The sequence below is a fragment of the Martes martes genome, assembly GCF_963455335.1.
Source record: "Martes martes genome assembly, chromosome: 5".
NCBI classification, from domain to species: domain Eukaryota; kingdom Metazoa; phylum Chordata; class Mammalia; order Carnivora; family Mustelidae; genus Martes; species Martes martes.
The window spans coordinates 92,743,986-92,766,306 of record NC_137892.1 but is presented as its reverse complement, the minus strand read 5'-3'; the positions used below and the strand labels follow the sequence as shown (position 1 = coordinate 92,766,306).

The window sequence follows — 22,321 nt, the reverse complement described above, 5'->3', positions numbered from 1 at the left end:
TCTCTTCTTTTTCCTTTAGAAATATTTACTGCTTTATTAAGAAATGATTGACATATAACATTGTGTAAGTTTAAGGTATACAACTTGATTATTTAATATGCATGTGTATTGTGAAGTGGTTACCAAGGTAAGGTTAGTTAACACATTAGTCATATCCTATAGTTACCCTGTGTGTGTGTGTGTGTGTGTGTGTGTGTAGAGAACTTTTGAGATCTACTTTCTTAGCAACTTTGTATACAATAAGTAGTTGGCCTATTATCTTTTTTTTTCTTTTTAAGATTTTATTTACGTATTTGACAGAGAGAGAGATCACAAGTAGGCAGAGAGGCAGGCAGAGAAAGAGGGGAGAGCAGGCTCCCCACGGAGCAGAGAGTCCAACGTGGGGCTTGATCCCAGGACCCTGAGATCATGACCTGAGCCGAAGGCAGAGGCTTAACCTACTGAGCCACCCAGGTGCCCCTGGCCTATTATCTTTTTAAAGTTAAGGAACCAAAGGCTGAAAAATGTGGCCTACCAAGGCTGAGAAGTTATTAAGTAGTGGGTTTTGGATTTGGAACCAGAACAGTCTGGGTCCAAATCTCATATGCTCATTTTTTTTCCCTTACTTTTTTTTGGGGGGGGTTAACATATAATGTATTATTTGCCCCAGGGGCACAGGTCTGTGAATCATCAGTCTTGCACATTTCACAACACTCACCATAGCACATACCCTCCCCAATGTCCATCACTCCACCACCCCATCCCTACCCCACCACCCCCCGCAACCCTCAGTCTGTTCCGTGAGATTAAGAGTCTCTTATGGTTTGTCTCCCTCCCGATCCTACCTTTCATTTTTTCCCTCCCTATCCCCCAAGACCCCCCTGCCCTGCCTCTCAAATTCCTCATATCAGAAAGATCATATGATAATTGTCTTTCTCTGATTGACTTATTTCATTCAGCATAATACCCTCTAGTTCCATCCATGTTGTCACAAATGTTTCATTTCTTTTGATGGCTGCGTAGTATTCCATTGTATATATATACCACATCGTCTTTATCCTTTCATCTGTTGATGGACATCTAGGTTCTTTCCATAGTTTGGCTATTGTGGACATTGCTGCTATAAACATTCGGGTGCACGTGCCCCTTCGGATCACTACATTTGTATCTTTAGTGTAAATACCCAGTAGTGCGATTGCCGGGTCATAGGGTAGCTCTATTTTCAACTTTTTGAGGAACCTCCATGCTGTTTTCCGGAGTGGCTGCACCAGCTTGCATTCCCACCAACAGTGTAGGAGGGTTCCCCTTTCTTCTCATCCTCGCCAGCATCTGTCGTTTCCTGACTTATTAATTTTAACCATTCTGACTGGTGTGAGGTGGTATCTCATTGTGGTTTTGATTTGTATTTACCTGATGCCTAGTGATATTGAGCACTTTTTCATGTGTTTGTTGGTCATTTGGATGTTTTCTTTGCAAAAGTATCTGCTCATGTCTTCTGTCCATTTTTTGATTGGATTATTTGTTCTTTGGGTATTGAGTTTGATACGTTCTTTATGGATTTTGGATACTAGCCCTTACACAACTGACAGAACAGGAGAAGATATTCGTATGTTTTTTTTAACCACACTGTGCACAAGTACACACACGCACATACACACACAGAGTACATTGATTTTGCAACCTCTGCTTCAGGAAAGAGTTTGGTATAGCTTGTTCATCTTTGATCTTGGACATTCCGCAGTCATGCTGCTTACAAAGGCATAGCGGTGGTTGGCCAAAAGCCCTTCAGGCACCTGGTGCTTTCTCACCCAGCAGGCATAGTCTCCAGTCTGGCTGTACAGCTAGCTGCACGTGTTGGCCTTCCTGCTGGGACTTGAGAATCTCGGTTTGAACTGCTAGAGTCAGAAGTTTTGGTAAAAACCAACAGGCCACGGGAGTGGAAATTGTCAATGGGCCAGGCTGGCTCCATCGCTGGAGATGGGCCCGTCTCTTGCCCCCTGGGTCACTTGCCATCTTCTCCTCCCTGTCTTTGCAGCTAACCTTGGTTTGAAACCCAGGGCAGTGGCTCTTGGGGTGCAGCCCATTTACCAGGGACCTGTGCATTGCATCGCAACCATTGTGCGGACTGAGGGCCTGGCAGGGATGTACCGGGGCGTTGGTGCCATGCTGCTGAGGGATGTCCCGGGCTACTGCCTCTACTTCATCCCCTATGTGTTCCTGAATGAGTGGATCACACCTGAGGCCTGCACGGGCCCCAGCCCCTGTGCCGTGTGGCTGGCCGGTGGCATGGCAGGTAAGGACAGCCGTACTGACCCCTGTCCCTGGGCTGACCCTTGTCCTGAAATGACTGGGAGGCCTATCATGCCCTTCTCAGCCCAGGAAAGGGCACGATTCATCTAGCCACTCATCCAACAATTCTTTATTCAGCACCTACTATGTGCCAGACTGAGCCAGACAGAGGAAGGCCTGGGAATGGGGAATGGTCTCCCTCTTTTTTGGCTCTCCTTCCCTCTGGATCTGTGGGAATGGCAAGTTCCTATTCGGGATTGTGGAACTTCCAGTCAGAAGATGTACTCTGACCCTTTCTTCTGTGTTAGGTATTACTGAGCTTTGAAGAGGAAATCTATTATTGGGGTTCACCGTTTTTGAATGTTGACACAGCAAACCTTTCTAAAGTGAGAATTTCATTAACTCTTTAAGGGAAGAATCAGTCTTCCCATTTTTGAGGTGAGAAAACTGAGGTTCAGAGAGATGAAATGACCAACCCAAGGGCACACAGCTAATTAAGACAGCATAGCAGGGACTCTGCAGTCAGCAAGATCCCAGTTCAAATCCTCTCTTACTCATTTGGTGACCATGGGCTGGTTACTCACCCTCCCTATTCAGAAACCACACAGTATCTCCACCTTGTTTCGGGTAAAAATCAGTGTTCTTACAGTGGTTTTCAGTCCCTTTATGATCCAGCTGCCTGTTACCCTCTGCAGTCTTTTTCTGCTCCTCTCCCCTTGCTTGCTCTGCTCCAGCCAGACTGGTCTCCTTGCTTCACCCTGACTATGCCTGGCTTCTCCCCACCTCAGGGCCTTTGCACTTACTATACCTGCTGCCTGGATTTGGCAATATGTAGGTCATCAGGGACTGTGACAAGACCCATTTTGGTGAAGAGAGGGGTGTAAACACCCAACTGAAGTGGGACTAGGAGAGAATCGGATGAAAGAAATTGGACAGTCTGAGGACACACAACATGTCTGAGGGGATTTAGCTGTGCTGTGATGGGAAAGAGTAGTATGCAGCTATCTCCAGAGAAAGGTAGGGAAATCAAGAGAGGGATGCTTTTTAAAAAGACTGATAACACAGCATGTGTGATATTGATGGGAAGGATCTTCTGGAAAGAAGAAAATTGATATTCCTCTTCCACTTCCCCCACCCCCATATCATTATCATTATCTATGCTCAAAACTCAGCAAACACATAACATAAGCCCATTTCTTACCTGCCAAACACCAGTGTCCACCCTCTGCCCTCATGTGTGTGAGGTCTGGCCTGTGCCAGATCCTAATTAGTGCTTACTAAGCACTCGCTGGCTGAGAGGACAAGGCCCCAACCATTCTCGATTCTGGTGAGAGCAGGTTTGAGTGGCCTGGTAGGTAGAGTACATTTTGTATTGCCCCTGCCCATGGGCTGAGGGACAGGGGAGTATGCCGGGGAGTACTTGGACAGACTTCAGGGGAAGCAGCCCCATTATCTGGCAGGAGGCAAGAGGGAAGGGAGGTATAGAGGATTCCCAGAGGATCATGGGCAGGAGGCCATGGCGGCTGGAGGCTGGGGTGGGCAGTGGGTCCAGGACAGCCTAAGGCATCATTTGGGAGTCTCTGGACAGCAATTACTAAACTTTGCAAACCAGCTGCCTTGGACTTTGGCATCAGTTTGTTTTTCTCTTCCTGTCTAAGGACGTGCCAGTTTTCATGTTTATACAGTAACCTGGCATTGTTTTCCTAGAGTCCTTTAAAGTCACAAAAGTACTCAAACTAGGGCACCTGAGCTTCTCCAGTGAGGATGACCCAGTGTTACATTGTCCCGAGGCTTCGGTTTCAGATATCCAGAAAAGTGACCAGATTTGTAAAGACCTTCCTGCTCTTTCCAGTCCTTACTTGGCCCTTCGTTGGCAAGCAGCCTATCTGCAAGTATTTGTTTAGCTTCTCTGTATTCAGAGTCCCTTCTGTCTCTGGGGAGCTGCAAGCCTTCCGCCATAGCCTTTGCTCTGGGCTGTGGCCCTTGGTGCCCTGGAAAGGCACTGCCAAGGATTGGTGGGGCCTATTCTTGTCTCTCCGGTAAAAGCTGCCAATAAAGGCATCCAGACAAAGCGCTGGCTGTGGGCCTGGCACTGTGCTCAATGCTTTGTGTGCATCCGTTTATTCGTCCTAACAGGAACCCCATGAAGGTCGGTACTGTAGGCCCAGAGGAGGAGACTTCTCTAAAGTTCCACAGTGACTGGTGAGGGAAGTTCAGGGATGGCCTTCACAGGTCCTGACTGAGCTCTTTCCACGTCCCCCAGCAGCTTGTTAAGCCTGTAAATGATGGGAAGGGGCAGGGAGCCACATCCCCAACAGATCCCAACCAGCCAGTCCCTGACATCTGTTTGTCTCTCTCTTTACAGGAGCAATTTCTTGGGGGACAGCAACTCCTATGGATGTCGTGAAAAGTCGACTCCAAGCTGACGGGGTTTATTTAAACAAATACAAAGGTGTCCTGGATTGTATCTCCCAGAGTTACCAGAAGGAAGGTCTTAAAGTAAGCCCCACAGCGGTGACACGGGGTCATGTCAGTCCCGGGAAGGTGGGCCAGACATTTTGGGGGATATGAGATTACAGAGAGGAGAATCAGGAAACTGAAGTTCTGGCAGTTACCACATCAAGCCCTACTTAGATCCTTGTCTCTTCTAGTCCATGCCCCAGGTTGGTGGAAGAGACAGGCTCAGAGAGGCTGGTAACCTACCTGAGGTCACACAGCTGGTGCCTGGAAGAGCCAGGACCTGGAGCCACATCTCCCTGTCACCAAAGCTTGCCTTCTCATCAGGAAAGGCTTGGAGGTGCTTCCTCACTCAGTACTTGGTGCCTTGTCCTCGAAGTAGGGGGTCCCAGAGCCACGTTGGTCATCACATCTCACAGTGTCTAGTCACCTGGTCTGTCTTCTTCTCTCTCACCCCACTCGAGTCCACATCCTGTCACCTTTGGTCTCAGCTATGAGGCAGCCTTCAACTTGGCCTTGCCTCCTTTCTCTTTCCTCCTCCCTGCACCCAAAGGGCTTGTCTAAATCCAAGCCCCTTCTGGTGTCTGAACTCTCCTAGGATGACAACCAGAATTCCAAGTTTGGCATCTAAGGCTATAAACAAAATCATCTCTGTCTATATCGCCACCTGTGATAACTCCTAGTATCCTCCAGAGAAACCGTCATGCATGTTCTACCTCCGGGAGGCCCCCCCAGGTTTCTTGGCTTCCCCCTTCAAGTCAGCAGACTCAAATTAAAGCCAGCCTGGCTACTCGTGAGCTGGGGAAAGTCGAGGCAAGTTGTTTCACCTCTGGGCCTCCATTTCTCCAAGGATAATCATCCCTACCATGAACAACAGGGATATTTGCTAGTAGGATTAAATTAGGCATCTAAAAAGTGCTTAGCTTCATGCATAACACACAGAGATTATTTACAAAGAGTTAGGCATTGTCCTTGGCTTTACTATTAGTGTTAGCAGTTTCACTAGTGTTAATGTTACTACTGGACGCTGGACCTTTCCTCACATGGCTGCCTCATCCCCAGCCCTCCAGTCTTGGCTCACTATCCACTCCAGTACATCCAGACTCTCTCCTCTCTCTCTCTCTCTCTCTCTCTCTCTCTAAAATACACACACACACACACACACACACGCTGGCCAAGTCCTTTTTCTCCAGATGCTCCCAGACTGCAGCTGAGATGGGCTAGAGCCAGTCCATGGTCTGCTGAAGCTCCCACTGCCAGTACTGAGGTCTCTCTGCCTAGTCCCTGATACACAGGCGGGCAGGACTCTTGCATCCATTGGGATGTGCTCCTGGATCCCAGAACTCCCACAGAGGAACCTATGTGAGTGGATGGATGCCCTTTTATGTTGTTGGGGTGGGGACAAGATAGGGACATTTTATACTGTCTTGTTGCTGATGTCACTTTCATCATTAATTCACCTTTACTGAGCTCTTTGTTTCTTCATACAGATTCAGGTTACTCTCTAGCGCTGTTTCGTTTCACCCTCCACAGCCCCTTTGAGCATTTCTTGCAAGGGCAGACCAAGTGGTGATGAACTTCCTCGGCTTTTGTTTATCTGGGAATAAACCTGGGAATAAGACCTTCAGGCTCAAAAGATAGTTTTCCTGGTTACAGGATTCTTGACTGACATTTTTTCTTTTAGCTCTTTGGTTATGTTGGTCTGTTGACTTCTGGTCTCTAAAGTGTCTGATAAGTAATCTGCTATTAAACCTATTGAGGATTATTTCTATATAACGTGCTCCTTCTATCTTGTTGCTTTCAAAAGTTTGATTATAGTGTGTCTTGGTGTGGGTTTCTTTGAGTTTATTTTACTTGGAGCCATTAATGTTCTTTGATGTTTATAGTCCTGTCTTTCACCAAACTTGGGAAGTTCTTGGCTATTACTACTCCAGACATTCTCTGCCCTATCTCTCTTCTCCTTTTGGGACTCCCATAATGCATATATTTGTTTCCTTGACAGTTTCCCACAGATCCCCTAGGCTCTTTTCACTGTTCTTCAATTTTGTTTCTTTTTCTCAACTGCAGTAATTTCCATTGTCTTATTTTTAAGTTTGCTCATTCTTTTTTCTCCCTGATCAAATATACCTTTGAAACCTTTTAGTGAATTTTTCATTCCAGTTACTGTGCTTTTCAGCTGAAGAATTTTTGTCTGGTTTCTTTCTAGATTTTTTATTTCATATTGATGTTTTCATTTTGTTCGTGTATCATTTTCTGGACTTTCTTTATTTCTTCCTTTAGTTTTTCAAGCATCTTTAAGATAGTTCCAAAGTCTTTGTCAGCTTGATCTGCTGTCAGGTCTTTTTCAGGGGACAGTTTCTCTTGATTTACTTTTTCTTTGAATGGACCATACTTTCTTGTTTCATTTTATGCCTTGTTATTTTTTATTGAAGATTAGACTTTCATTTAATTATGATTTTAATTTAATTATGTGTTAACGCTGGAAATCAGATTTCTCCCCTCTTTCCCCAGTGTTTAGTGTGTTTTATTATTGTTTTTGTTTATTGTTTCACTTTTCAGATTGTCGTAGGCTGTCTTTTTGCCAAAGATCAGCCCAAAATGTAAACTTAAGGTCTTCTCAGTTCTTTTCTGAGCCTTTCTCTGGGAATGCATGGTTACTTTCCAATTTTCCCATACATGAAGTTGCTTTTGAATGTCCTAGTCTTTAACATCTAGCTTCCAAAAAGAAAAGAGAAAAAGGAAAGAGAAAAATGACAGGGGAAAGGGGCATTGGCCAGAGGAGGAAGGACTTGCATCTGTGGGGGTAGAAGGAACAACCATGGCTACTTTCCTCTTTGCACTTCTGTGATCAGAAACAGCAATCAGTGATCAAAACACAGACCTCCCATATTTGCAAGACAGGGTCCTTATTGTCCACTCTGGCTTCCACAAGCTGTGTGTGCAGATTGCTCCTAGAGTGTGTGTGCACCTGCTGCCACAGGTCTGGGGGTGGAGGATGGGTAGCTCCTACCTTGCTATGAGCTTAAATGGACTGAAATTAACCAGATTTACTGTCCAAACCTTCTCCTGGAAGTTGTAAGCCTTTAACAAACCCCAGAATTCCAAAATAGTTACATCAGGTGGATTCTGTCAGTGCATCTCTTATCCAGGTAAGGAAGGAGACTCCTGGCATTTCCAATTCTGCCACCTTCCTAGAATCCTCACCTCACTTGTTTTTTGTATTATTTTAGTAGAGGCACAGTTTGTGAAGTGTACAGAGGGACATGTGAGAGAGAGTCAAACAGGATGCTCTTTTATTTTATATATTCTTGTCCGCTCTTAATTAAAATATTAATGTGTCAAGTTACTCAAGTTAATGTGTCAACATATTAATGTGTCCTAATCCTATAAAGTCTACAGAGTCTTAATATATTGCTTATATTATTTCATCCAAAAATTACTGTGCTCTGTTAAGAACAAGGTCCTGGAAGGCAACTGAGGTCAGATGATTGATTTCTTAATCTCAGTAGCATTGGTCCATAGTTTATATTCAGAGATATGTTTTAGATAGAAGTAGCAGTATTCAGCTTGGATTAATCACTCACTGACTGCAAGTCATTTTTAATTTTTTTATTAGTTGGTTTTAAAATAGATAATGCATGAATATAGGAAGTTTCAAAAGGTAAAAGAGGATATAAGGCTGAATTGGCCCTCCTTGGTCTTCAGTCTTCTCTCAAAGGCAATCATTGTTGTGAGTTTCTTCTAATGTACTCCAAAAACATTCACATACTGTGCAAGCTTATATGTGGATAGTTATATTTATATATGTTTGTATATGTGTTTGCATGTAAACACAAAGAGTAATGTGACAACAACATCCCACATAGCCCTGTACAGCTGGCTTGTCTCTAAGTCCTTCCCAGCAGCAGGAGGAATGGCTTTTCTGGGGGCCCAGTAGATGGCTCCTGTCACAGCTGGCTCTGTGGCACATCCATTCCCAAACTGTTTGTACCATGGCACACTGAGGCAGGGTAAGCCAACCTGTCCCCACCTCCCTATGGAAGGAGAACTCAGTGGGGATAAAGATTGAGGAAGGAGTGGAATAATTGTGATTGTACCCAATCACTGCCAAGTTTGGCAGTTCTTTGTAACTCACTTCATGCTTATCAGGAAAGCAGCCTTTTTGATAAAGGGAATTAGAAGTCTAGGACTTTGGGGGCATTCCCAAATCAAAAAAGAAGTCTCTTCTCTGCCTGCTGTGACATTCGTCATGGGCTACTTGGGCCATTGCACACACTGGGAGAGTTACCATTGAGATCAGGAGGCCAGAAGAGGGAGTTGGTATCCTTCAGCTGCACGGAGGTGGCTGTTGGGAGGGGGTTTATGACAGTGGCTTGAGACTGAACTTGAGACTAAGGAGAGGTGGAGAGGAACATTTGTAGAAAGAGCCATTTCCTGAGGTAGCAGAGCTGGCTGCCATTTGGTTCTGCCATCTGGGGACTGGGGCTGTCCCTCCACTCTCAGAATCCCCCACTACCACTAACCTCAGCAAGACTCTTTGAGCTCAGAGACTGTTCCCTTTTCACAACAAGAAATTTGTTCATTCCATCCATCCATTCATCCGTCCACTGATTCATTTATAAGATTTATAAAGGGCCTTCTGGGCCAAGAAAAGCACTAGATGCTGGGGGTTCTGAAGTGTAAATGTTGGGGATTCGGATGTGTAGACGCTGGGGGTTCCAAGGTAAACCACACACAGCTCTGCTGTCACTGCCCTGACTGAGATTAACAGGGATTCAGACAAATGATGGATAGTTAGGGACAGTGTGAGAAGTGCTGTGATGGCAGAGATTCTGAGTGCACAGAAGACAGCAGGCCACAATCCAGCTTGGGGTGGCCCTGGGAAGACTGCTAGAGGATACAGCCAGGCCTGGGGAACATTCCAACAGACGGAACAGAAGACACCCAGTGGTGGAAGAGAGCTGGCTTCTTGGAGGAATGACAGGTTGTTAACTTGCCCAGAATTTCAGGTGTAAGAGGCTTCCCTGAGAAAGTGCAGGGTCCAAGCATAAGGGTCTTCCCTGGGAAGTGGGGAGCCATTGAGGCTTCATGAGGAGAGACCAGCTCTGGTGGTTTTGTGTTCCAAAAGCTCAGGGTAAAAGCCAGCAGGTCTGCACTTTGCCATCTCTGGGTCTCAGAGCAGAGAAGGCCAGGGCTGCTGGAAGGAGGTCATGTCTATATGTCTGGAGTGTTCTGTGGTTCCCGTAGGGCCCAGCGCTGTGGGAGAGGAAGGCCACACTCCAATCTGGGCCCTGCCTGGCTCGGCCTCACAGAGCAGAGCCAAGCACAGGCCCACAAGGGAGTGTTTATGAGCACCCAGCATGGAATTTTCCTTTTGGAGCTCGGGCCAGTTCCTTGTTGTTATTCAGTCACTCTGGGTGAGCCTGGGGAATTCCAGAAAGGTTAGACATTAGATGCTACAAGTGTCCTGCTTGCCCCTTGACTGAATCAGTCCTGGGTTTAGCTGAGCCACTTGCTCCCTTTTGGGGATCCTTGTCCATCAACTCCCCTCCCTGTGAGGGTCAAGACTCCCCCCAAACCCACAAAGGCCATTCTCTCCCCATCACAACCAGGCTATGTCTTGCAGGCTGACACAGAGTACTAGGGGGCAGGAGCCTCGCCTGAAGGAAGACATCCTGCTGTCCTGGCCGGTGACAGTGGCCTGTACCTACCCTCACACCACAGTGCCTCACGACCAAGAAAACTGGGGCTGGATTTCTACTTCTTCAAAATTTCCATACCAGCTCTATTTATTACACTTAGTAAATATACAGGAGTCAGCTAACAGGTGTACATCATATTCCTGACACTTGCTGGGTCATTTATGCTTGGGTAGTGTTTCCCTTAGATGTGTTGTCTCTTCCCAGGGAAGACATTCAAGGACAGGCTCTCCCCACCTCCCCCCACCCCGAAGCCCTGATCTATTCTCATCACATTCTAGACTGTATTGTAATAATTCCCACATGCGGCTTATCTCTCCCTGGTAAGTTTCAAACCGGGCAAGGGCTGGAACCATATTACATTGATCAACTTCTACCCAGCACTGGGCAGGAAGATTCAGAGGGAATGAGACATCTTATCATCTGCCCTCGCAACAGAAGGGATGGAAGACAGATACAGGGTTCTTGTATGAATGGCTAGTTAAGCAGCTCATCGATACAGGCCAGTACCCTCAGCACTCATACTGATGATTGAAAATTGAGTGCCCCTCTGTGTAAAGACAGCTACTGAGAACGAGGGTGGGGGGACCGTTAGCTTTCCAGGAGCACTGGCTGCATGGCAGGCATGTACAAGAGCTTTGAAAACAGCATCTCGTTTATTCCTTCGGCAGCCATATTTGCTCGGTAGTATCATTACCCCCATTTTGCCATTGGGAAGTTGAGTTCCAGAGACTTCGCCATTTGCCCAAGTAACACAGCTGTTAAATGCCAAAGCTGTGTCTCCACTTCATGTCTACAGTCTTAAAAGTGTGGCCAGAGTTCTTCCCCACTCTGCCCCTTTGAGGACACCCTGTCAAAATGGTTGGTCCTGACTGGCTGCTCTGTCTAACATTGCAAAGTGAGGGCAGTGCAGAGCTCAGATATCCAGGTTCCAGAGAATTTGGTGCTTGCATGCATGTGTGTGTGTGTGTGTGTCTGTGTGTGTATACACGTGCAGGTGGGTATATACATGAGAAAGAGCAGCAATTAAGCAAGTGTATGTGGGTGTCCGTGGTGAACAGTTTGCCCACAGTATTTAATGTATGTGTACAAGGCTGGGCTGGAAAAGCCCAGTCACAGGTGATGTGGGTCAAGGCAGAGGCATGACTGGGGCATCTGGGGTGGTTTTGGCTCTCCAGGGTCCTTTGGGCTCTGTGGAGTCCAGCCTGGGACAAGTAGCCAACATTTCCAGTCCTTCCTCCATGCTTCAGTGGTGGCCCTGCAGGGGGTCTGGGTCAGTCCTCTGTGATAACGCTGCCTCCTGCCACAGGTGTTTTTCAGAGGCATCACAGTGAACACCGTGCGCGGCTTCCCCATGAGCGCTGCCATGTTCCTTGGGTATGAGCTTTCACTGAAGGCGATCCGTGGGGACCACACCGTGCCCAGCCCCTGAGCACCAGGTCAGTGTGCTTCCTTCCCAGCCAGCTGCACCTCCTCAGGGCTTGACACTCTCTGCTTTGCCACGAGCACTTGACTTTCCTTTTTTTTTATTTTTATTTCTTTTCAATGTAACAGTATTCATTGTTTTTGCACCACACCCAGTGCTCCATGCAATACGTGCCCTCCCTAATACCCACCACCTGGTTCCCCTGACCTCCCACCCCCCCGGCCCTTCAAAACCCTCAGGTTGTTTTTCAGAGTCCATAGTCTCTCATGGTTCACCTCCCCTTCCAATGTCCCTGTCGTTCATTTCTTTTCTAATCTTTGTCATTTCTGGGGCTACAATGGCCACCCTTCTTGTCATCAGAAGACCCTTCTGAAAAGCCCACCTGTGGCTGGTGCCCAGTAACTGAGATCGGCACAGAATTTACCTGTTGATAGTGAGCTCACCGATCTGTTTTCCCATCCAGCAGCATCAACAGCCCTTGGAGAGAAGTGTACTTCACTTTACTGTACAAATTCAATGGGTGAGGTCCAGAAATGAGGACTTAAACCACACTGCCCACCCCCTGTTACAGGCATCATCTCCCCACCTCCCTCCTGGACTCAGAGCATGAGTCTGAGAGCCACCAGTGGCTCCCAAAGCCCTGGAGGACAGCCTTTGCCCTGGGTCCCTGCCTCCTACTCCCTTTCTTCATCTCTCATTGCAAAAGATCACTGCAGCCAAAGGGATCTAAGAAACGAAATCTGAGCAAATGACTCCCTTCATCAAATGCCCTCAGTGGCTCCCCATTGCCCTTTAGGTAAAGTTTTAGTCATCAACCCCATCATCACCAGCATCCTGAAAATCACATTCTTACTCTTGCCTCTGGGTCTTTGCACAAACTCTCCCAATCTCACACCATCTTGTCACGCCCGACCCCGTCCCCCTTGTCCTTGGTTTCATCAACTCTTCTTTGTCATCCAGGCTTTCGTCTACAAGTCTTTTCCTCCAGGAAGCCTGCCCTTATGCCTCAGCCAAGATGAGTTGTGCCTGCTGTAGGCTCTCCCCTGCAGCCCCTGCTCAGCCCCTACCACATCCCCTTGCATCATAACTGCCTGATGACTTTCCTCACTCCCCAGCCAGCATGAAAGTCCTGGGAGAGCTGTGACTGTTTCTTCACTTCTCTATTGCTGGTGCCTCGCATGGAGACTGACACAGAGACGGCCAGTCAGAAACATCGTTGAGAAGATGGACAATCAACTTCCGGTATCCCCTCAGCTCCTTCTCTTCTCTTCCTCCCTGTTTCTCCTTCTCTGGCTCCACAGTGGTAACTGCAGACCTGAGAAGACAAAGGGGAATGAGTCAGTGAATTTTCTAGTCAACAAGAAACCATTTTGCTTCGGCCTTGGTGACCACAAATTCTGTCAAGAAGGATGGCCTTCGTCAGAAAGGTCTAGCAAACCTCCCTGCTGTTGCCCCTGGGGCAACAAAGGCCTGCTGGCATGTGTGAATGGGGCCAGACCCTAGACCCAGGGGAAGGGCATGATGGATGAGGCCGACAAGCCTGAGCTGAGGACAAGCCCTGGAACGGCAGCTTTATATCAAATGCTTTAGCTTTTCACTAAAGCACCCAAATTCATGGCTCTCCTGGCTCTTCGCCTTCTCTTACAAAAGGAAAAGAGGAGTCACACATTTTGCATACTTAAACACCTTGAGTGAAGCACTACTGTCTTTGGGTTTTGCCTGGGGCAAGGCAGAGGAATAGTCTGGTTCTCAAAGCTGTGCTCAGATAATGGCCAATCTCCCTGTGACCAGAAGAAAGTGGCTTTCCAAAAAATCCTATAATAAAATCAGTGCCTCTTCACTATAGAAAAAAAAAAAAACAAAATATAAACAGAAAGAACAAAATAAAACGCCTATTTTATGCAATATTTTATTACTTGTTCTTCCTATTTAAGAGCTCAGGACCGTCTTTCTATGTGGTTAAATATTCAGCAGCAAGGTGGCTTGAGAGCCAAGATCTGGCAGTTCCTGGAGAGGTGGATGTTTGCCTGAGCTGTCACACCCAGCCACTTGTCACCACCCTGTTGATTAACTACTTTAGGAGGGAGGAAGAAGTTTCTAGCAGGCCAAATTCTGATGGTCCTGGATTTGGCCTTTCAGAGAGCGACCACCCCAGTTGGAAGCTCCTCTTTCTGAAAGTCCTCTCATGGGAAAGCAGGCACAGACAGGGGCCGGCCTTGGCCTACAGGTGTGGGACAGGAGGCTGTGGCTCTCTGGTGGAAGAGAGGGATCCCCGTTGACCTTGCGGGAGCCTCATCCTGACCTCATCATCTCACCCAAGGAGTTACAGCTTCTGAGGCCCTTTATCAAGCTCTGGATTTGAATTTACCAAGTAGCTCTGAGTTCATGCGCAAGTCAAGCTCTAGGTGACAGCAGTGTCCAGTCTCTGAAGGCGTGGGAAACAGTGGCTCCCTCGGGAGTCCAGACTGGGGTCGGGGTGAGAGATGATCCATGTTAGAGAGCCACAGAGCCCCCGTGGTCCCTGAGAGCGGGTGGGAGGGTGACTTTCTCGTGTCCCTGGATGTAGGTGGTGGATGGACTGGGACTGTTTCCAGTGTCTGCAAGGAGCAGAGTCCAACCTGCAACTCCTACAGCCTCCTTCCAGTGAGCAGAGGCAGAGTTCTCCCTCACCCCCCACCAGCTCCCATGGAGGAAGAACGCTTATTTTTCATTCATCCTCTCCGTTATTTGTCCCCCAGGATTATACATATGAGTGACCCAAGGGCTGTGTGAAACCCAGTGAATGCCACTTGAGGTGGTGCTTTGGGATGTGGTTCGTTTTATCTGTTCACAGGGAGATACCAGACTAACATGAGAAAGACGACCCTTGCTGGTAGAAGTAGGGTCCCAGCCTGGGTCAGCAGTCAGCTCTTCAGCTTGTTGGAAGCCCATGATGCCAGCTGGGCCATCCCCTACCCACAGACCAGGATCCGCTGTCCCAGAAGCTTCCTGGAGTAATGCTGGTCTACCTCCTGCTGTGACCTTCTTGCTCCAAACCTCACTGATCTACTTTCAATTCCTAGGAAACTCAATTTCAAGAAAAACGATTTTCTCAGTGGGTTGTTGACCCTTAGATCTTGCTGATTGATAACCCGGTTAGGTTAAGGCTATTTTTTTCATCCTTTTCCCCCAGAGCCAGTGTCACCTGACCACAGCCTCATTTTGCTACCGCTGAAGGCAGCCATCTAGAAACCCATGGGAGTGAATTTACTTAAGAGAAAGAAGGCTTCTTCTCCACCTACGCTGTGGGCTGGGTGGGTGCTCAGCCATTGGCGCTGAGAAGACCTCAGAATCCCTTCTTTCCCTGATCTGAGTACTCTGTTCCTTACCTCCTGGCTGGGGCCCCTCAGCGGCTGCCTGGGAAGGGAGCAGTGGACTGCTGACTGACACCAGCTAATTCCGATCCACACTGGCCCTGGGTACAAAGCAGGGTAACATCGACCCTGCCCGTGTGTCTGCTGTGTGTTCACTGGGAGTTCGAGGAGGAGCTCCCCGGTCTCCACATTGCCAGATAAAAACACTGAAAACCTCTTCAGGTCATTTCTGAATCCAGTGTTTCTGCCTGGCTTCCAAGGGCACTGGCTACCCTCATTCTTCTCTCTGTTTAGACCTCTGTGGGTGGCGCTGGCCCACAGACCCTCTCCACGCAGGTGAGAAGGGAAAGCGAGGATGGCAGTCAGGCTTCTCTTGGCCCAGGTGGGCAGGGAGGGCGCCGCGGAAGGAGAGGCAGCCCCGTAAGAGCTTTCCCACCTGGGCTTGCCACCTGGGTGGCAAGCGCTGGTAAGGCACTTCGGAGGCCGTGGTGCTGAGCGTGCTGGGATGGGCATTCTCCGGGCCTTTTTGTCACGTGGAGAACAAAACACAATAAAATGTTTTGTCCACAGTCTGGTTTCCAGGATGGTTTCATTATTCTGAATTTTCCTCTTGCTAGAACCACATGGGAAGGCCACTGCTCTTTGGCTGTCCTGTGACATGGATCCATGACGTCACTGTCACTTCTGTGCTGACAACAGGCATCCCTAATCAGTCAGAGAGCCTTTTCCTGACGCGCTAAATGCCACTTGAGAATCCCCAGTGTAGGGCCTTGGGTGACCACCACCGGCCTGCAGAGCTGGCATACAGATTAATTGCCATTCTTAGCTTAAATCCCAGTGGGGAAAATATCCTTAGATTATTTTCCTTTCCCCTTTGGGACTGTCTTCCTTGATTTCTCTGTTCCCTCCTGCAGCACTACAGAAAAGAAAAGAAAAAAAAATCAGTCACTCAAAGGCTTTCAGCTGAGGAACTGAAGAATCACCACTTGGTGGCAGCAAAGGTCAACAGAACCATCCACAGATGTCAGCTTCTGGTAGCTTGTGCCCAGGGTCCTCCACGGTGAGAGTATCTGAGTCCCGTGACACTTCTCTTCATGTTTTTGGGATCTCACCATCTACGTTGTTATTGTCTTTTTACTTCTCTGTTGTGGAATGAACCTCAGGTGAGAGGGAATTCCACCTAGCATTCCAGGTCGAGGCTATCCTCAACTATCTTGGTGAGCTTGGCCCACTTTTGCCCCGTCTGGGCCCGTTTTCTCACCTGTAAAATGGGGGGATTTAACAGTGGGGCTCCATTATTTACCTACTAGGGCTTTCGTAAGAATCAACTGCAAACATGGTTTTGTAAACTGCAAAGTAAAAAACAGGAATTCGAGAAGGCAGGGAAGGCAATCGCTTATCTGATGTTTCTGGTTTCTTGTTTAGACTGCCCTTCCTCTCTGTGAGTTTGGGTGTTTTGCCATACAGGGTGGCTGCAGTGGTGTTCTTTGGACCTTTTCTCAACAGTTGAAACCCGAGAAGTACCGGTGCCTGGCCCCTAGGCCTTTGGATGTCCAAAGGGGCAGTCAATGCACATGCTTGGGGTAGGGTGGGTACAGATACTGATGTGTTTTTGCTGATGCTGAGGATGCCTGATGAATTATGGATGCCAGCCCTTCAGGATGCTGACTTCTAGTGCCCCTTGTCAGGCTGACAGCAAAGGGCTTCCCAGAAAACATTTGATCCAGCAGAGGAATCCAGGCCATTAGTACCTGAGAGTTAGAAAAACCATCAGGAGAATGGCTAGCTCTTTCCCATGGCTAAGAGTGGGGTGGGGCCAGCATGCTCTGAGATCAGTCCCGGCTGCCAGTCGTAACACCGGTCCCCAGTTCCTGTACCTCCTGCCTCCCAGCTGCCTGGACCAGCCCTTGGGTCCACACGCATACATTCTGGAGACACCCCTGCATCCTCTCTCTGTGTTGAGTCCAGACCCTGGCACTCTCTGCATGCTTCACTGGTGTCTGCTGAATGATTCCACGACACCCTCCGGTATACAACAAATAAATGAAGACTTTTTTTTTTTTTTAAGATTTTATTTATCTGTCAGAGAGCACAAGCAGGCGGAGCAGGCTCCCCGCTGAGGAGCCCGATGTGGGACTCAATCCCGGGACCCTGGGATCATGACCTGAACTGAAGGCAGACACTTAACTAACTGAGCCACCCAGGAGTCCCTATATGAAGACTTTTAAATTTTTTCTTTTAGTTTTTTTCAGCCCTCCATTCCATCCGATGGCAGTAAGAAGTAATTTTGCCATTTCAGGGTAAAACTCAGAAACAAGTTAAAGGCAAGCAGTTCAGGATTTTCTCCTTCTCCTCCATCTCCTGGGAATGACTTTAGATTTTGGGGGGCTGGGGTGTAGGGAGAGGCTGGCTCCTGGCTCTTGGGAGGTGCTCCATCCTATGCTGGAGTTCTTCCTGTCTAGCCCCTCCATGGTGGCTTCTGGGGAAGCATCTTTATTCCTCTCCGATCTTGGCCATCTGATCTGTGGTCCAAGCACAGCCTTCTCTGTCAAGCCTAGACCCCTCTCTGTCCTCTGGGAAAGCCTTGGCTTCTCCATCAGAACTACTCAGGGGCCTACATCAAGCCCATCTTGGGGGCTCCATATGCTGCACCATGTGCTAGATGGCAGGAGGCATTCTCTTTTCAGATTGCTGTCTCCCAGGATAAGCAATCCAGAAGCCCTCCATTCTCAAGTACTCACCCCTCCTTGGAGTCCTGCTACCACTATCCCCTGGCTTCACTTACCGGCAGAGCCCTCACCGGTGTCTGCTGTCATCCTCTCCTCTCTGACATCTCTGTAATACTCGTTGGTGATAAAAGCACTCAACAAACAGAATAGAAGGGAATTTCCTCAACCTGATACAGGGCATCTATGAAAAGTCCACAGCCAACATCACACTCAATGGTGAAAGGCTAGATGCTTTCCCACGAAGACTGGGAACAAGTCAAGGAGGGCTGCTCTTACTTCCACTCCACATGATATGGAGGTTCTAGCCAGGGCCATTAGGCAATGAAATGAAATAAAAGTCATCCAGATTGGAAAGAAGAACTAAAATACCTCCTGTGCAGATGATATGATCTTGTACGTAGAAAATCCTAAGGAATCCATTGAAAAAATGTCAGAACCAATAAACAAATTTAGCAAGATTTCATGATACAAGATCAATAACAGAAATCAATTATATTTCTATATCCTAGCAATGAACATTCCAAAAATGAAATTAAGAAAACAATTCCATTTACAATACACTTTGAAAATCAAATATTTAGGCATATTTTAACAGAATAAGCACAAGACTTATACACTGACAACTACAAAGCCTTGTTGAGAGAAAATTTTGAAGATCTAACTAAATGAAAAAGTATTCCATATCACAGGTCAGAAGACGAATGTTAAGGTGGCAGTACTTCCCAAATTGATCTATAGATTTACTCCAACCCCTCTCAAAATCCCATTTGGCTTTTTCTTTGGAGAGAGGGGTTCAGAAATTGTCAAGCTAATCCTAAAATTCATATAGAAATGCAAAAGATCTGGAATAGCTGAAATGATCTTGATAAAGAAGAATAAAATTGGAAGACTCACACTTCCTTACTACAAGTCTACGGTAATCAGAGTGTGATGCTGGCATTAAGAGAGAGACATAGATCAATGGGATACAAGGGAGAGTCCAGAAATAAACCCTGACATTTATGGTCAATGGTTTTTGCCAAGGGTGCCAAGACAAAAAAAATGGAGAAAGAAGAGTCTTTATAACAAGTGGTATTGAGACAAGTGTACATCCACATACCAAAAGAATGAAGTTGAGACCTTATTGCACATAATATATGATAAATTAACTCAAGATGGGTCATATACCTAGAGGGAAAAGGTAAAGCTATAAATATCACAGAAGGAAATATAGGAATAAATCTTTATGAACTTGCATTTGGCAGTGGTTTCTTAGAATAACAATAGTGCAAGTGAAAAATGTATACGCTTTGGACCACAGTTTAAAACTTTTGTGCTACAAACGAACCCATCAACAAAATAAGGTGACAACCTACAACATGGAGGAAAATACTTGCAAATCTTAGATAAGGGACTACTATCTAGAATATATAAAGAACACTGACAGTTTAACAATAAAAAGACAAGTGACCCAATAAAAAAAAATAAAGTATTTGAATAGACATTTCCCCAAAGAAGATATACAAGTGCCCAAAGAGCACGTGAAAAGATTCATCACTAGTTATTAGGGAAATAAAACTCTAAGCTACAATGAGATACCACCACATACCTGCTGGGAGGGTTATAATTAAAAAGATAGAAAATATCAATTACTGACAAGAAGGTGGAGAAATTGGAACCCTAGTATATTGCTGGTGGAAATGTGAGATGGTGCAGCCACTTTGGAAAAGAGTTTGGCAGTTCCTCAAAAAGTTAAATAGAGTTACCATATGACATAGGGGTACCTGGGTGGTTCAGTTGGCTAAATATCTCTTGATTTCAGCTCAGATTATGATCTCAGGGGTGTGATATTGAACCCTGCATTGGGCTCAGCACTGGGCATGGATCCTGCTTAAGATTCTCTCTCTCACTCTCCCTCTGTCCCTCTTCCTTTCCTCTCTTGTCCTCTCAAAAAAAAATGCATATATATATGTATATGTGTGTGTGTGTGTGTGTGTGTGTGTGTGTGTGTGTATGTGTATATGTATATATATGACCCAGCAATTCTACTCCTAGGTATATACCCAAGAGAAATGAAAACATGTTCTCACAAAACCCTTTACATGAATCTGATAGCAGCATTATTCATAATGGCCAAAAAGTGGAATCAACCCAAATGTCTATCAACTGGTAGATGGATAAATAAAATGCAGCATATCCACACAACAGAATATTATTTAGCAATAAAGGAATGAAGTGTTGATATATGCTACAATATGAATGAAAGCATCATACTAAGTGAAAGAAGCCAGCTACAGAAAAACACATACTGTATGATTCTGTTTATTGGAAAAATCCAGAAGAGGCAAATTTATAGAGAAGAAAGTAGATCATTGGTTGATAAGGCTGGGGGAAGGGAGACTAGGGAATGGCTGCTCATGAGTACAGGGTTTCTTTTGGGGGTAAAGAAAGTTTTCTGGAATATAGACCGTGGTGATGGCCACACGGCCCTATAATGATGCTAAAAACCACTGAATTCTACGCTTGAAGTGGGTGGGTGGTCTTTACATTTCTTCCGAGAGCTCCCTTTGCAGCGGAAGAGAGTTCTTGGTCCATACTAGGTGAGGGGAGCAGGCTAGGAAAGGAATGGTAGTCTTGAGCCTTCACCATATCTTCCTGCTTCAAATTGGATGGATGGGCAAATAGATAGACAGACATATGGGGACTGGTCACAGTCAGTAAACTGTGGGCTTGGCTTTGGTCAGTGTTATTGTGCCCTGGACCGGAATCTTCTGGAAACAACTCTGCCTGGGGCTGGGCAACCTGGACAAGGTGGATGGCTGTGTTGAGAGCTTCCACTCTCCTGTTGGTTAGATGGAAGATGGGGCTCTAGAGCCAGTTACATGAGTCAGAACCTTGGCTTCACTTCTTGTGAGTCATGTGCCCTGGGCAAGGTATACTAACCTCTCTGGACCTCAGTTTCCCCATCCGTGCACTGGGAATAACTATATACAAAAATTGTATATCTACCTCATGAGGTTCTTGTAAAGATCTAACTAGATATTCCATAAAACATGCTTAGCAGAATGCTTGGTACTTGTTCCTTCTTCTCCTTTCTCCAAGGGGCTTTTTAGATAAATCTCAACTCTCCTGACAAAGGCAGGAGAGTAATTACTGTGCGCCTCATCACAGGCCCTGAGAACTGTGGGCTGAGCTGGCCTGCAGGGGTGTATCCTGTGGGTTAATGTGACTTTTGCAGAACAGCTGAGGGAAACCACCAGACGACACTGGTGACTCATCTGTGACAGTGGATTGCAGCTCATCTCCGGGCCCGTTGTCTCCGGCAGCCTCTTCCGAAGTCATCACCAGCCACCAGCATTTGTTCTTGCTCTGATCCCCGTACAGGGTGAGTTCTGTTGAGGGGGTGGCCCCAGTTGCCTCAGGCTGTAAATTACACTGGGAAATGCGTGTCTGGGGCCATTCAGAAAAGCCAAGTGAAGGACACGAGAGAAGGCCCTGTGTCCAAGACTCGGGAGGCCATAAAGCCTCTGTCCCTCCTGGAGATGCCCAGCCTGGCCCCAGATGAGCCCTTGGGAGGGAGTTCCCCCCCGCCTTCTGTAAGTGGGGCCAGGACTAGGGAATTATTACAATTCTGAAATCCAAACAGTTCTGAAAGCCCAGGATTTGCTGAGACGCATTTGGCTGCAAAACCTGACTACTTTGTGTGACAGCTCAAGTGGATTTTTTTTTTTCAGAATATTAATGTATTTCATTATAGAATCCTGCCCCTGGGCCCTGCTCTGGGGATTATGTAATTCATAGCACGTGAGCTATGTGTTCCCTTTCTAGAAGGCCAAACAGTTTCAATTCTGAAAACTATCTGGTCCTCAGGTTTTGGAAGCAGGGAGTGTGGGCCCATATTATTATGAATCTGATTTACCCTTAGACTGTTGTCAGAGGAAACACAGCTGATATAAACAAAATAAGAAAGGAACAGAATGGAGAGAGCAATAGGTTTGGGATGAGACACTGGGGCAGAGGTGGTGCTCGAGGTCTCACTAGTTATAGGGCTTTGGGAAGGTCTTCAACCATTCAGAGTCTTGATTTCCTTACTTATGAAACAGAAATAATAATCCCTACCTCCTGTGCTTATTAGGGGATTAAATGAGATAATGCATGCTTAGTGCATACAGAGTGAGTGCTTAGTAATTACATGCTTAATATGAGTAGATAACAATGTATGTATTAGCCAGATAGACCTTTTTCCTCAGTACCTTGTGCACTGGGATCCCAGACCAGCCAGGGAGTCAGACAAGGTAGCCACACCTGGATTCCATGCTCTGGGTGTCTGGCAGGAACAGCACCCAGCTTGAGGAGCCCTGTGTAGAAAGAGGGAGGGTGCTGAGGATGTTTAGTACTCAAAACTTCCAG

The 22,321-nt window shown here is 46.8% G+C and overlaps 1 protein-coding gene across 2 annotated transcripts in view; it reads left to right on the top strand.

Moving 5' to 3' along the window:
* Nucleotides 1-13,753, top strand: part of SLC25A48 (solute carrier family 25 member 48) — a 39,516-nt gene extending 25,763 nt beyond the window's left edge. For both annotated transcript variants that reach the window (XM_080804285.1, XM_080804286.1), the window contains exons 5-8: nt 2,015-2,272; nt 4,634-4,767; nt 11,734-11,863; nt 12,966-13,753. In XM_080804285.1, the coding sequence (XP_080660411.1) occupies nt 2,015-2,272; nt 4,634-4,767; nt 11,734-11,856 (515 nt within the window). In that variant the 3' untranslated portion in view covers nt 11,857-11,863; nt 12,966-13,753. The remainder of the gene's footprint in view (nt 1-2,014; nt 2,273-4,633; nt 4,768-11,733; nt 11,864-12,965) is intronic.
* The last annotated feature ends 8,568 nt before the right edge of the window (nt 13,754-22,321 follow it).